The sequence below is a fragment of the Eschrichtius robustus genome, chromosome X (genome assembly GCF_028021215.1).
Source record: "Eschrichtius robustus isolate mEscRob2 chromosome X, mEscRob2.pri, whole genome shotgun sequence".
Taxonomy (NCBI): Eukaryota; Metazoa; Chordata; class Mammalia; order Artiodactyla; family Eschrichtiidae; genus Eschrichtius; species Eschrichtius robustus.
This window is the reverse complement of record NC_090845.1, coordinates 109,064,131-109,076,775: the sequence shown is the minus strand read 5'-3', so window position 1 is coordinate 109,076,775 and position 12,645 is coordinate 109,064,131. Positions and strand designations below refer to the sequence as shown.

Sequence of the window (12,645 nt, the reverse complement as noted above, 5' to 3'; positions counted from 1 at the left end):
AATTCTCTGCGGAAATACTCTAAAGGAAAAAAACATCCCCACACTTAGAGAAAGAAAAATTTTTGTAGAAATCAAAATATTCTATCATTAAGGCTTAGAATACTATAGTAACAATTAATGCCTAGTTGATTTATTCAAACTCAAACCAAAAAGCACATATTCAATAATAGTACTTTCAGCACAAAAGAGAAACCAAAACATTTTATCAACATCAACACTAAAAATCACTGTTCTAGAATTAATCATGTGAGCCTTAAAAATATAACTCATTTCATTAAAATTTAAAGATCAAAGAATTTGACTCAGCCTAAAGTTACTCAGAAGCGTAAGAAAAATCAGCTTTTTGTGGTGTGATTAAATAAGCATCATCCTGTAGTGACCATCATACCAGGAGGGACTATGCTAGCAGAGACTATGCATAAAGGTCATTTAGAACTACATATCCAAAATGACTGTTCCCCAAATTTGCTGTCAACACCTTCCTTGATAAAACATATTTCAAGAACCCAACAGATCACTACGCCACAGAAAGGGAAAAGAGGTGGATAGGAAACAAGTAGGTTTACCACAAGAAAATTAATTGTAGTATGCCTTCAGAGAATCAAAACTGAAAATATCACTCCATTCCCAGTAATTCGTGAGGGCTGAAGGAGAGGGGAGAGTGTCCTCTTAGGTGCTACTTAATAAACAAAATTAATTTGTCACCATTATTTCATTTCTTTTAATGAAAATCATTTTCATCTCTAACCTAAGAAAATGCACAGAAAATATTTCTAAATACTGACCTGCCAGGGTGCTTGTGTGTCGAAATGCTCTGACTTGTGAGTCAGACAATCCTGTAAGAAGTGAAATGACTGTATCCATCATGTACTCATCATATATGATACTATATTGACACTGCCGTACTAATACGCCAATGAATTCACAGAAACTGGATTTGAACTTCTTCCACTGAGGACCAGCCATGGTAAGTGGATAATCTCCACTATCCTAAAACAGAAATTTTAAACAGCAATTTCATTTAAAACACATGACTTAATAAACTTTTACTTTTTTTTCAAATACCCTAGGCAGGAGCTAAAAGACTCCTTTATCGGACCTCCCTGGCGGCGCAGTGGTTAAGAATCCGGCGGCCAATGTAGGGGACACAGGTTCGAGCCCTGGTCCGAGAAGATCTCACATGTCACAGAGCAACTAAGCCCGTGCGCCACAACTACTGAGCCTGTGCTCTGGAGCCCGCAAGTCACGACTACTGAGCCCACGTGCCACAACTACTGAAGTCCACATGCCTAGAGCCCATGCTCTGCAACGAGAAGCCACCGCAATGAGAAACCCGCGCACTGCAACGAAGAGTAGCCCCCGCTTGCCGCAACTAGAGAAAGCCCGCGCGCAGCAATGAAGACCCAATGCAGCCAAAAATAAAATATAAATAAATAAACAAATTTATTTTTTAAAGAAAGACTCCTTTATCTCATCTTTCTTCTGTAATAAATCCTCAAAGTAGGCAGAAGAATAATATGCAAAGGTAGAGGTACCTTTGAACACATCTCTTTTATTTAAGATCAAAATGGATGGGACTTTCCTGGTGGTCCAGTGGTAAAGAATCCGCCTTACAATATGCAGGGGACACAGGTTCGATCCCTAGACAGGGAACTGGGATACCATATGCCGCGGGGCAACTAAGCCCGCGAGCCACAACTACTGAACTCGCGCCTCAACTAGAGAGCCCGCATGCCACAAACTACAGAGCCCACGTACTCTGGAACCCGCGCTCCACAACTAAAGAGAAGCCTGTGAGCCACAAGTAAAGATCCCACATGCCTCAACAAAGATCCCTAATGCTGCAACTAAGACCCGATGCAGCCCTAAATAAATAAATAAATAAACAAATAAATAAATAAAAAATCTTTAAAGAAAACAAAATGGATATTCTGAATTCACTCTAACCAATGAAAACATATACCAATTACATACCAAAATAAAAAGCCTCTCCCATCAAACAAAACATTATTCTGATAAGCAAAGATACGGTCACTAAATTTCTATAAAACAAAACCAAACCAACATCAAACCAAAGTTATATGTTTTAATGGATTCAAAATGATGAAATCACATTCTCAGCCAGTCTAATGGATTGATGTATGAGTTATAAATAATCGAAGGATTACAATGTATGTTTTCATTAGCTTCAGGACATCAAATAGTCAGCAGATGCAAACAATGAGATAATTTTTTTAAAAATGGAAATGTAGCTAGAATGACCTGGAAAGACAGGTACTAAAGTACTCCTATATATAAGATGGGGCATTCACCAATGAAGATACATTGCGGTCCTCCATAAATCATTAAAAACAAGCAAGTCATAAAGATAAAAACAGAGATCAATACTACACAGAACCTCTAAAAGTAAGAGTTTCTGACAAGAATGTCCTAGAAACTTAAGGTCATTTTATCAATATGGTTTAGTAAAATTTTTAACAATTAAATTTTGTCGTCAGAGCCATACATTTTTAAAAATTTTAAGTCATGCCATAAACAAGTTGAACTATGTCTCATCTGAGAATAAGGTCCTAATACTTCACAAAAAGGTTTTCTTCCACATTTTCTGATTGGCTCATTTAGTGTTATATTGAAAAGTGTCATCTTAATTGCTGTTAGCAACTTGGTTTGCTGATATTTTCAAATCTTATTTCAGGATTCTTGTTTCAAATAGCTGTTTAGAAGAAAGAAAGTTCTCACTAAAACATTTAATATCAGAAGGTTAAAATAATACCATTCCTCATAATTATATCTCAATTACTTAGAGACTGATTAATAGCACTTAGTGATCATCAAAGCCATTTTAACAACTCTTGTCTATCTTTTAGAATGATAGTTGAAAGCTCCTTCATCTGAGCAAGCAAAAAAAACAAAAAAAGATCAAATAGAACTCAAATGAGACAAGGCTTTCTACTTGAAAATTCATGGTGAAAAGCTTTAAAGAGTAAAGCTACTGGTGCTGGAATACAGCTGTGAACAAAACAAACAAAAATCCCTGCCCTGAAGGAGTTTATATTATAGTAAATCTAAATATGTCTTCATTGGCAACAATACTTCAAAGACATCACTGTGATAAAGGATCAACTAAAGTCTAAGCTACTACTTATTATGGATTTGTATTATTCTTACTACTCATATTTGAAACATAAATAAGACTTTAAACAATTTTATATATATATATATATGTATGTATGTATTTTCCTTTGCCTAAGCTTCCACCTGGTTCCCCAAGTATTTATCGAATCTTCCTTCTACAACATTCTAAGGTATGTTTGTAGGCACTTAATTTTATTCTTCCTTGAAATTTTAATTTTTTGACAAATAGAAACAGCTACCATTTATTAAGTTCTTACTATATGCCAGGCATTGTAAAATGCTAAGGAATTTTTCAAACATTACTGCATTCAGTTTTCATAACAGCCTTATAAGTATTTTTAAATTTACTATTTATTTATAAATTTATTTATTTTATTTATTTATTTTTGGCTGTGTTGGGTCTTCGTTGCTACGCGCGGGCTTTCTCTAGTTGCGGCGAGCGGGGGTTACTCTTCCTTGCGGTGCGCGGGCTTCTCATTGCGGTGGCTTCTCTTGTTGCGGAGCACGGGCTCTAGGCGCGTGGGCTTCAGTAGTTGTGGCACACGGGCTCAGCAGTTGTGGCTCGTGGGCTCAGTAGTTGTGGCTCATGGGCTCTAGAGTGCAGGCTCAGTAGTTGTGACGCACAGGCTTAGTTGCTCCGCGGCACGTGGGATCTTCCCAGACCAGGGCTCAAACCCATGTCCCCCGCATTGGCAGGCGGATTCTTAACCAGTGCGCCACCAGGGAAGCCCTTATAAGTATTTTTAGCTCCATTTTACAGATGATGAAACTGATGCTAAGACAATTTGCCCAAGGTCACATGGCCATCATTTGATTGGATTTCTACTGCCAAAGCTCTTACCCACAACACTAATATTCAGAATTTAATACTCTGAAGAGTAAATCAAGATCAAGATGCATAAAATTATCATAACATTTAGGGTAATAACTTACCTCATCAAACTCTTCAGTCATTTTTCGAATTATTTCAGAGTTCTGCATATGTCTAAACATTTCTGCTGTGACAACACCTGAAATTTGCAAGTGTAAGAAGTTAATGGTAAATTTAAAAAATAACTTCTAAGTCCATCTCTAACACTAAAATGTCTACAATCGCACAATAAGGTGTACTTCAATATCACCTGATCTTTACCATGTTACTCAACCCTATAAAGCACAAATGCCATTCTCAATATATACAAGAAAACAGCCCCACACTTCTGACAGGTATCTTTTTTTCCTAGAACAATCAGCCTTAGCCATTTCTACTTGACTTACTTTACTCATGCCTAGAATGACTAAGACCCTTTAATATAAAGCATATGTCATCAAGCATGAGGCAGCAGCCAAGGTAACATTTAAAACCTTGAGGATGAACCTGAAGAAAATAAGGGAAAGAGTAATAGGTAGACTTCACTTTAGCCAGGTTTCTTTACTAAGTACAACAATATGTAAGGCAACTACATGCCATCATCCCCTCAAAGGGCTTCAAATAAACATAAGTAGTAAGCTGTAGTTCCTGCTCATCCAGAAGCCTGTAATCTAGTTGTAACTTTAAACAAAGAATAATGGGGGGGGGGAGCAGAGAGAAAGGGAAAAATAAAGTATTAAAGTTAGTACATAATAAATGCCCAAATGAGTTGAAAAGCCAAGAAAGGCTATAGCTCAGACAGAAGAAAAAGATCTGGATAAGTAGGTGTTTCTTATAAGGACATTTAGAGTGTTAAAGGAGGATGGAAGAGGCGAGGAGAAAGGATGCACATTACAAGAAGTAGTATAACTGTATCACTTTGCTGTACACCTGAAATTAACACAACACTGTAAATCAACTGTATTTCAAAAAAAATGTAGTAAAAGTTAGCCAGGTATAGGTCAAATATCAAAAAAGGGGTTTCTAGGAAAAAGTTATGAGCAGGAGACAATGCAAGAAGAAGTCATACAAGAATTTCCACTGATGGGGTGTCAGATTTTTAAAAAAAAAAGAAAAAATGTAAAAAGTGAATTTCCTAAACCACATTTCTAATGCTAGATTATTTATTCTTTGCCAGTCTAATCACTATGAATACCATAAATATAGTAACATCTAAAAGAATGTCTTGGGGCTTCCCTGGCAGTCCAGTGGTTAAGACTCCACACTCCCAATGCAGAGGGCAAGGGTTCGATCCCTGGTTGGGGAACTAAGATCCTACATGCAGCACGGCACAGCCAAACAAAAAAAATTTTTTAATTTAAAAATAAAAGAATGTCTTGGTACAGGAACATGAGATTTATTATAAAAGTTAGATATATTTCAATTGACCAAGCTCTATTTTATATATGCATGCACATGTGTGTGTGCGCATATAAATTTAAAAACAACAATAGAACATCATACTCTTTCCAACCCCAAATCTGAAAAGAACAACCGCTATGTGAGCTCCCTCTCTATGGGCATGCAATCTGAAGACCTTCCAGTAGCGTAACAAAACCAGCAGGAATAGAATAGGAACTAACAACCATTGAGCTGCCTATGCACCAGCCACTTCAGCCCTGGTAACAAGCCTATATAGGAGGTACTATAATCCTGGCTTTACAGATGAGGAAACCGATGCTAAGGCAAAGAGAAGTTAAATAATTTGTATGAGATTATTAGTCTACATCTTGCTGCCCAGCCCCAGGTGAGATCAATTTCTACTGGTACTGTGAAAGAGCCCTTACTTACCACATTAAAAAACCAAATGATTGTTTAAAAATATTAACAAATTTGAAAGAAAGCATGATTTCCCTGACTAAAGAAGCACATTCTCGAAAACCTTTCGAGGGGTTTTTAATTTATATCTAGAGCCGTGGATGTATCTCCAGAACCTTCTCATACTTTACACCCAGGTACTGTAAATTTGGCAGTGCTAGAGAAGGACAAATAACTCAATCCCTGAAATAATTTCTATGAAATAAGCATTTATATATAAATAAATCTCAAAGTAAACATACTGCATACATTTTGACAAACTTCTAAAGCTCCTCCTCTCATCTCATAGACCATATAACAGCCATAAACCCAAATATAAGCAGAAAACAAAATAGCTGTCACAAACTCTATGCATATAATAACTCCTGAGGCAGGTGTAAAGAAGCCATCAGGACATCAGGCCAGCTCCCACTGCCTTAAAAGTGTGGGGGACATGAAGCAAGACTGCTTTAAAAACTGGTAAACTGAAAAGTGACAGCTGACCAGGAAAGAAAGAAGGAAACAACACTGGCCACAGAATCACCAACCACAGAGCAGTCTGAAGCCATTCAGTGTAGGGCCAAACATCTCTCCACATACCTCAATACTGCAGAAGGCATAACTACAGTAAAATAACTGACGCTCATAATAACAATCCTAAATCCACAGGAAATGGTACACTGTATATACTTAAGCATGTTTCTAACTCATTTATAAAAGAATTCTACCAAAATATTTTTGAGTATGTTTTGTAAGTACTTAATGACCTTAACTTTGATTACATGGTAAATTCCTCTTTATGGAGCTTCCTTGCTTCTAAAATAAATATTATAGCAGTGTTTAAATCTACCTATGTTTTCAACACCTTCAATTTTTAAAAATTTTCACAACCTTGTTTGTGACAAGGTATGTCCAAATGTTTAATGGGCAAGCTCCTGATTTATAAATACAGTGATGCCAGAAAAGGAATGTATCTGATAAAGGGGAATGCTCTGACTACGGCTTTGTTTTAAAACTGCAATTCAGAAGCCTAGTTAGGAAACTAAAACTGATCAAACTATGGTATAATAGGTAAGACTGAATATAAAAATTAGAATTTCAACTCATTAAATTATTTCTGGCACCTGTTCAGTTGTTCTGCAATCAACTTTCCATTTTCAAAGAATCTAAAGAGAAAGGACATTGCCCTTGATTACATAACACCACAAACAGGTACTTGTACCCTTCTACTCCAGAAAGATGGAATGGACATAGACAAAAAAAAAATAACATCAACATATCTCATTTTCTAAAGAGTGAATCTGGTTCATCATACTGTCATTACTACAACACTTCCTCTGAGCAGATTCAGTAGAATTTTCTAATACTGATTTACAGCTACCTTTAGCTAAGAAGTAAACTAGGCAACTCTCTGCACTCTAAAGACAAGACATTAAAATTTCTCAAAAACGGCCATATTAACGGCATTATGAAGACCATAGACTCAAGAAGTTAATAAATTTATCTATCAGGCCTCACATATATAACATTTAATATGCAGACTGCACTGAAAGTTGTGATCGACCTCATAAAATGCATCAGTTCTTAAAATGTTACTTGTTTTCCAATTCCAATGACAGGATTTTTAAAGAAGTTTTGTAGAATTAAAGGAGTAGACATAAGTAAATTGTTTCCTGGGATCTCTTTTCAGATTTGTTTATTAAATCAGTCATTCTTTAGCACCTTAATTTTTTAGATCTACTTTTAGGCAATCTTCCCTCCTCCTAACCTCTAATGCCCATGTTTTTGGCGCCATTTTCATTAAAAAATGTAATACCCTTGGAAAACTCTGTAACATTTATTAGCCTGTGCATCTTCTAGAATTTCAAGGATGGGCCAAGTATTAGGGAGACACAGAACAAATCAGAACCTGCCCATGATCTTGACTAACTCATTTACTGATCCAGATCAGGATGTATGACTCCCCAACTTACACAATTTTGTCCCCCTGGCCAAATGTGTGTGCTACATGTTTTTGTCTCAGGGAAGACATTTTATATTTTCCCTACTCTTACTTCAAAATCTTTTAAAATAAAGTATAAACACTTTTAAAAAGACCCCGCTCCCCACTCCAGTTTCTCTACCTTTTAGGAAAAAAAAACCTGTAAATGTCACCAATACCTTACTTTACTTACTTAGTTACTTACTTACCTACTTACTTGCTGTTATTCATGGCACTTTTTAACTCCCTACACTTTAAAATTCCCTGCCACTTGAACCTGTATCTCTTCATTATCTTCCTCCTCCCTTCTTAATCCATTTCTTTGCTCCTAAAACCAGATGCTGAAAGTGGGAAATATATCTAATAAAGTAACATAACAATTATAAATTGCCAAGTTTTTTTTTAAGTTTTTTTTGTTATATTTATTTATTTATTTATTTTTTAGAGAGCTCCTGACTTAATTATTTATTTATTTACTTTATTTTTTTGGCTGTGTTGGGTCTTCGTTTCTTTGCGAGGGCTTTCTCTAGTTGTGGCAAGCGGGGGCCACTCTTCATCGCGGTGCGCGGGCCTTTCACTGTCGCGGCCTCTCTTGTTGCGGGGCACAGGCTCCAGATGCGCAGGCTCAGTAGTTGTGGCTCACGGGCCTAGCTGCTCCGCAGCATGTGGGATCTTCCCAGACCAGGGCTCGAACCCGTGTCCCCTGCATTGGCAGGCAGATTCTCAACCACTGCGCCACCAGGGAAGCCCAATTGCCAAGTTTTTAGTTAACTTTCACATATGAATATAACAGTCTCAACAGACTTTCTCTCTTTGTTCTTTGCTCTTTTTTCCTTACATAAATTTTGTATGGTTATAATGCAAATAACTCAGTATCGTGGCATTAGTTTCCACATAAAGTGCTAATAATCTTTAGATGAAACAAAAAAGAAGAGAACATTTGAGAACATTCTGCTTCCAAAATAAATATATCTTACCTTTACAGCCTGAACACTGAATAAAAAAGTTGATGAGGTCAAGAAGTGCTATATCTCGGTCATGCTTGTATGACTCTATCCAATCATCTACCACCGACTACAGCAGAGGGGGAAAAGAACCATTAGTTTTTCCTAACGTTCTAAGAGTTAATTAAGTCAGATTAAAGTTGTTAAGATTCAACATTAAGTGGTATCACATTATTTCAATAAATACATACACTTGTATACTAAAATGTAAAGTTAAATTTTAACAATAAAATGGAATCAAATTCAGTAAATTAATCACCTGATTGTACATAAATGATCCATCTTCCTTATTTTTGCATTAAAATGAATCTGAAAACTAAATATGGGACCCAACTCTATAAACTGAAATTTCTTAGTGATATTATAGCTATCTTAGAAAATACTGATATTTGACTAAAATATTGTACTAAGTAATATCTAAATATTAACACTGCAATGGAATGAAAATTTTACAAAATGTTTAAAAAGAAGTGAATGCCTGGGTCAATGAGGAAATGCAAATAAAATAACACCTTTCCTCAACAGTGAGCACTAATAGTCCCATATTAATAAGAAATAAGCATCAAAAGAAAGTAGGATAGTTCATGGATCTGGAGACTTAATATTGTTAGATGACAGTACCCTCCAAAATGATCTACAGACTCAATGCAATCCCTATCAAAATCCCAGCTGGCTTCTTAGCAGAAATTGAAAAGTTGATCCTAAAATCCTTAGGGTAATGCAAGGTATCCAGAATAGTCAAAACAGTCTTGAAAAAAGAACAAAGTTGAAGGACTCACACTTCATGATTTTAAAACCTACTACAAAGCTACAGTAATCAAGACAGTACAGTACTGGCATAAGGACAGATACGTAGATTAATGGAATAATACTGAGAGTCCAGAAATAAACCCTTAGATTGATGGTCATTTGATTTTTGACAAGGATGCCAACCCAATTCAATAGCGAAAGACTAGTCTTTTCAATAAACGGTGCTGGGACAACTGGATATCTGTATGCAAAAGAATGAAGCTGGACCCTATCTCACATATACACAATCAAAGACCTAAATGTAAGAGTTAAACCTATGAAACACAGAAGTAAATCTTCATAACCATTGAGCTAGGCAAACCCTTCTTATATATTAGACCAAAAGCACAAGAGACAAAAGAAAAAATAAATTTGACTTATTCAAAATTAAAACTTTGTTCTTGAAAGGACTCCATCAAGGAAGTGAAAAGACAACCCACAGAAAGGGAGAAAATACTTGCAAATCATATATCTGATATGGAACTTGTGCCCAGAAAATATAAAGAGCTACAATTCAATAATTTTAAAAAGCCAAATAACCCAATTAAAAATATAGGCAAAGGATCGGAATAGACAGTTCTATACAGAAGATATACAAATGGCCCTTAGCACATGCAAAGATGCTCAGTGTAATTGGCCACAAAGGAAATGGAAATCAAAACCACAATAAGATACCACTTCACTCCCACTAAGATGGCTATAATAAAAAGTACAGACAATAATAAATGCTGGCAAGAATTTGGAGAAATGGAATGCTTAAACACTGCTTGTAAAAAAGTAAAATGGGGGCTTCCCTGGTGGCGCAGTGGTTGAGAATCTGCCTGCCAATGCAGGGGACACGGGTTCGAGCCCTGGTCTGGGAAGATCCCACATGCCGCGGAGCAACTGGGCCCGTGAGCCACAACTACTGAGCCTGAGCGTCTGGAGCCTCTGCTCCGCAACAAGAGAGGCCGCGATAGTGAGAGGCCCGCGCACCGTGATGAAGAGTGGCCCCCACTCGCCGCAACTGGAGAAAGCCCTCGCACAGAAACGAAGACCCAACACAGCCAAAAATAAAAATAATAAATAAATAATAAATTAAAAAATTAAAAAAAAAAAAAAAGTAAAATGGTGCTGCCACTTTGTAAAAACAGTTTGGCAGCTCCTCAAAAGGCTAAAGAGTTAAGTGACCCTGGGACTCAACTCCTAGGTATTTATTACCCAAGAGAAATGAAAACGTTATGTCCAAACAAAAACTTGTACAATAATACTCATAACAGCATTATTCACAACAGCCAAAAAGTGGAAACAAACCACAGGTACATCAAGGGATGAATGGATAAATAAAGCATGGCATATCCATACAATGGAATGTTACTTGGCAATAAAAAAGAATGAAGTTATAATACATGCCACACCATGGATGAACCTTAAAAACACGCTAAGTCAAAGAAGCCACTCAAAAATGACCATATATTTACATGACCTCGTTTATATGAAATGTCCAGAATAGGCAAATTTATAGAAAGTAGATTCATGGTTGCCTAGACCTGGGGGCAGGTGAGGAGAAAGTGACTGCTAATGGGCACGAGATTTCTTTCTGGGGTATTGAAAAAATTCTAAAATTAGATTGTGGTGATGGCTGCACAACTCTGTGAATGTACCAATACTAAAAATCATTGAATTTACACTTTAAAAGGGTGAATTTTATGGTTTGTGAAGTATATTTCAATATAGCAATTTTAAAAAAAAAACAGAACTAAAAAATAAAAGCAGCACTGTATTCCTTCGTGGACAAAAGAGGAAACCACAAAACAGATAAAAACAATTTTTAAATAAACAAAATTTTAAAAATTAAGATGATAAATTACAGCTAATATAAAAAACGAAAAGTCAGGAGGGAAAATGTTTTAAGTTATATACCAATAAATACGGAATTTGGGTATGAACTGAATGAATAAAATATGTACAATTTGATGTACAAAAAAGATAATATGATCACATGAAAAAGAAAAGAAAAAGAAAATATTATTTAAGAATCACCTGGCTCATAGAGATTTACTGGACATATTCTAAAATGTTGCTTAATTTCTAGATTTCAGTCCTTTTCTATATTTTATAGCAGCTTGTGTATGTTAACCAACTCAATTTATGAAAGAAATGTTTCTAAGATGATCCCCAAATATGATATGGGCAGTATCAAGAGAATATATTATGTGATATGGGAGTTTTAAAACATGGCCCCAAGTTGTTTGACATTGCTCCCCAAAAAGAAGTGAGGTCTATGTCCCCTTCTCCAGAACAGAGTGCAGCAGAAATGATGCTTCCAAGAGTAGGTCATAGAAGGCTATTCAACTTCTGCATTGGGTTCTTGCAGCACTACAGAACTAGACACTTCCTCTCAGGATAGTCTCTCCAAACCCAGAAGCCATACTGTAAGAAGCCAAAGCCACGTGGAAGGACCATTTGTAGGTACTCCAGGTAACAGTTCCAGCTGAGCCCAGCCTTCAAATCACTCCTGACTAGGTACCAAACATGAATAAAGAAGTCTCCAGATGATTATAGTCCCTAACTGTTTTTGTCACCTCCAGGCATTCAAGCTATCTCAGCTGAGACCCCAGGCATCATGGACGGAAGCACAGAAGAGACATCCCTATTTACCTCTGTCTGAATTCTAGATCCACAGAATCACTAAGCATAATAAAATGGTTGTTCTTTTACATCACTGAGTTTGGGGTGGTTTGTTATGCAGCAATAGATAACTAGAACAAGGGCTATTCTCATCAATAAAGATACAAAAATATTTAATGAAATCTTACAAAAAAATCACATCACATCAAAAGTTATTCATGAAGATCAAGAAGAGTTTATACTAGAGTTTATATAAGGTGCTGTAATAAATACAAATAAAATACAAATAGTAAAACTAATACAAGCTATCACAATGAAATATATTTAAAATTTTTAATCATCAAATAGTATACTAAAAACTCATTGAATAAAATTCAACATCTATTATCTAATAGAACTAGGGGCACATGCATGATTTCTTCTTTCTTAAAATTTAAGAA

General features: G+C 36.1%; 1 protein-coding gene across 3 annotated transcripts in view; it reads right to left on the bottom strand.

Moving 5' to 3' along the window:
- STAG2 (STAG2 cohesin complex component) overlaps positions 1 to 12,645 on the bottom strand; it is a 116,746-nt gene that overhangs the window by 53,624 nt on the left and 50,477 nt on the right. For all 3 annotated transcript variants that reach the window (XM_068532751.1, XM_068532753.1, XM_068532752.1), the window contains exons 5-7: positions 8,780 to 8,876; positions 4,069 to 4,145; positions 786 to 990 (exon numbers count right to left, since the gene is read on the bottom strand). In XM_068532751.1, coding sequence (XP_068388852.1) covers positions 786 to 990; positions 4,069 to 4,145; positions 8,780 to 8,876 — 379 coding nt within the window. The remainder of the gene's footprint in view (positions 1 to 785; positions 991 to 4,068; positions 4,146 to 8,779; positions 8,877 to 12,645) is intronic.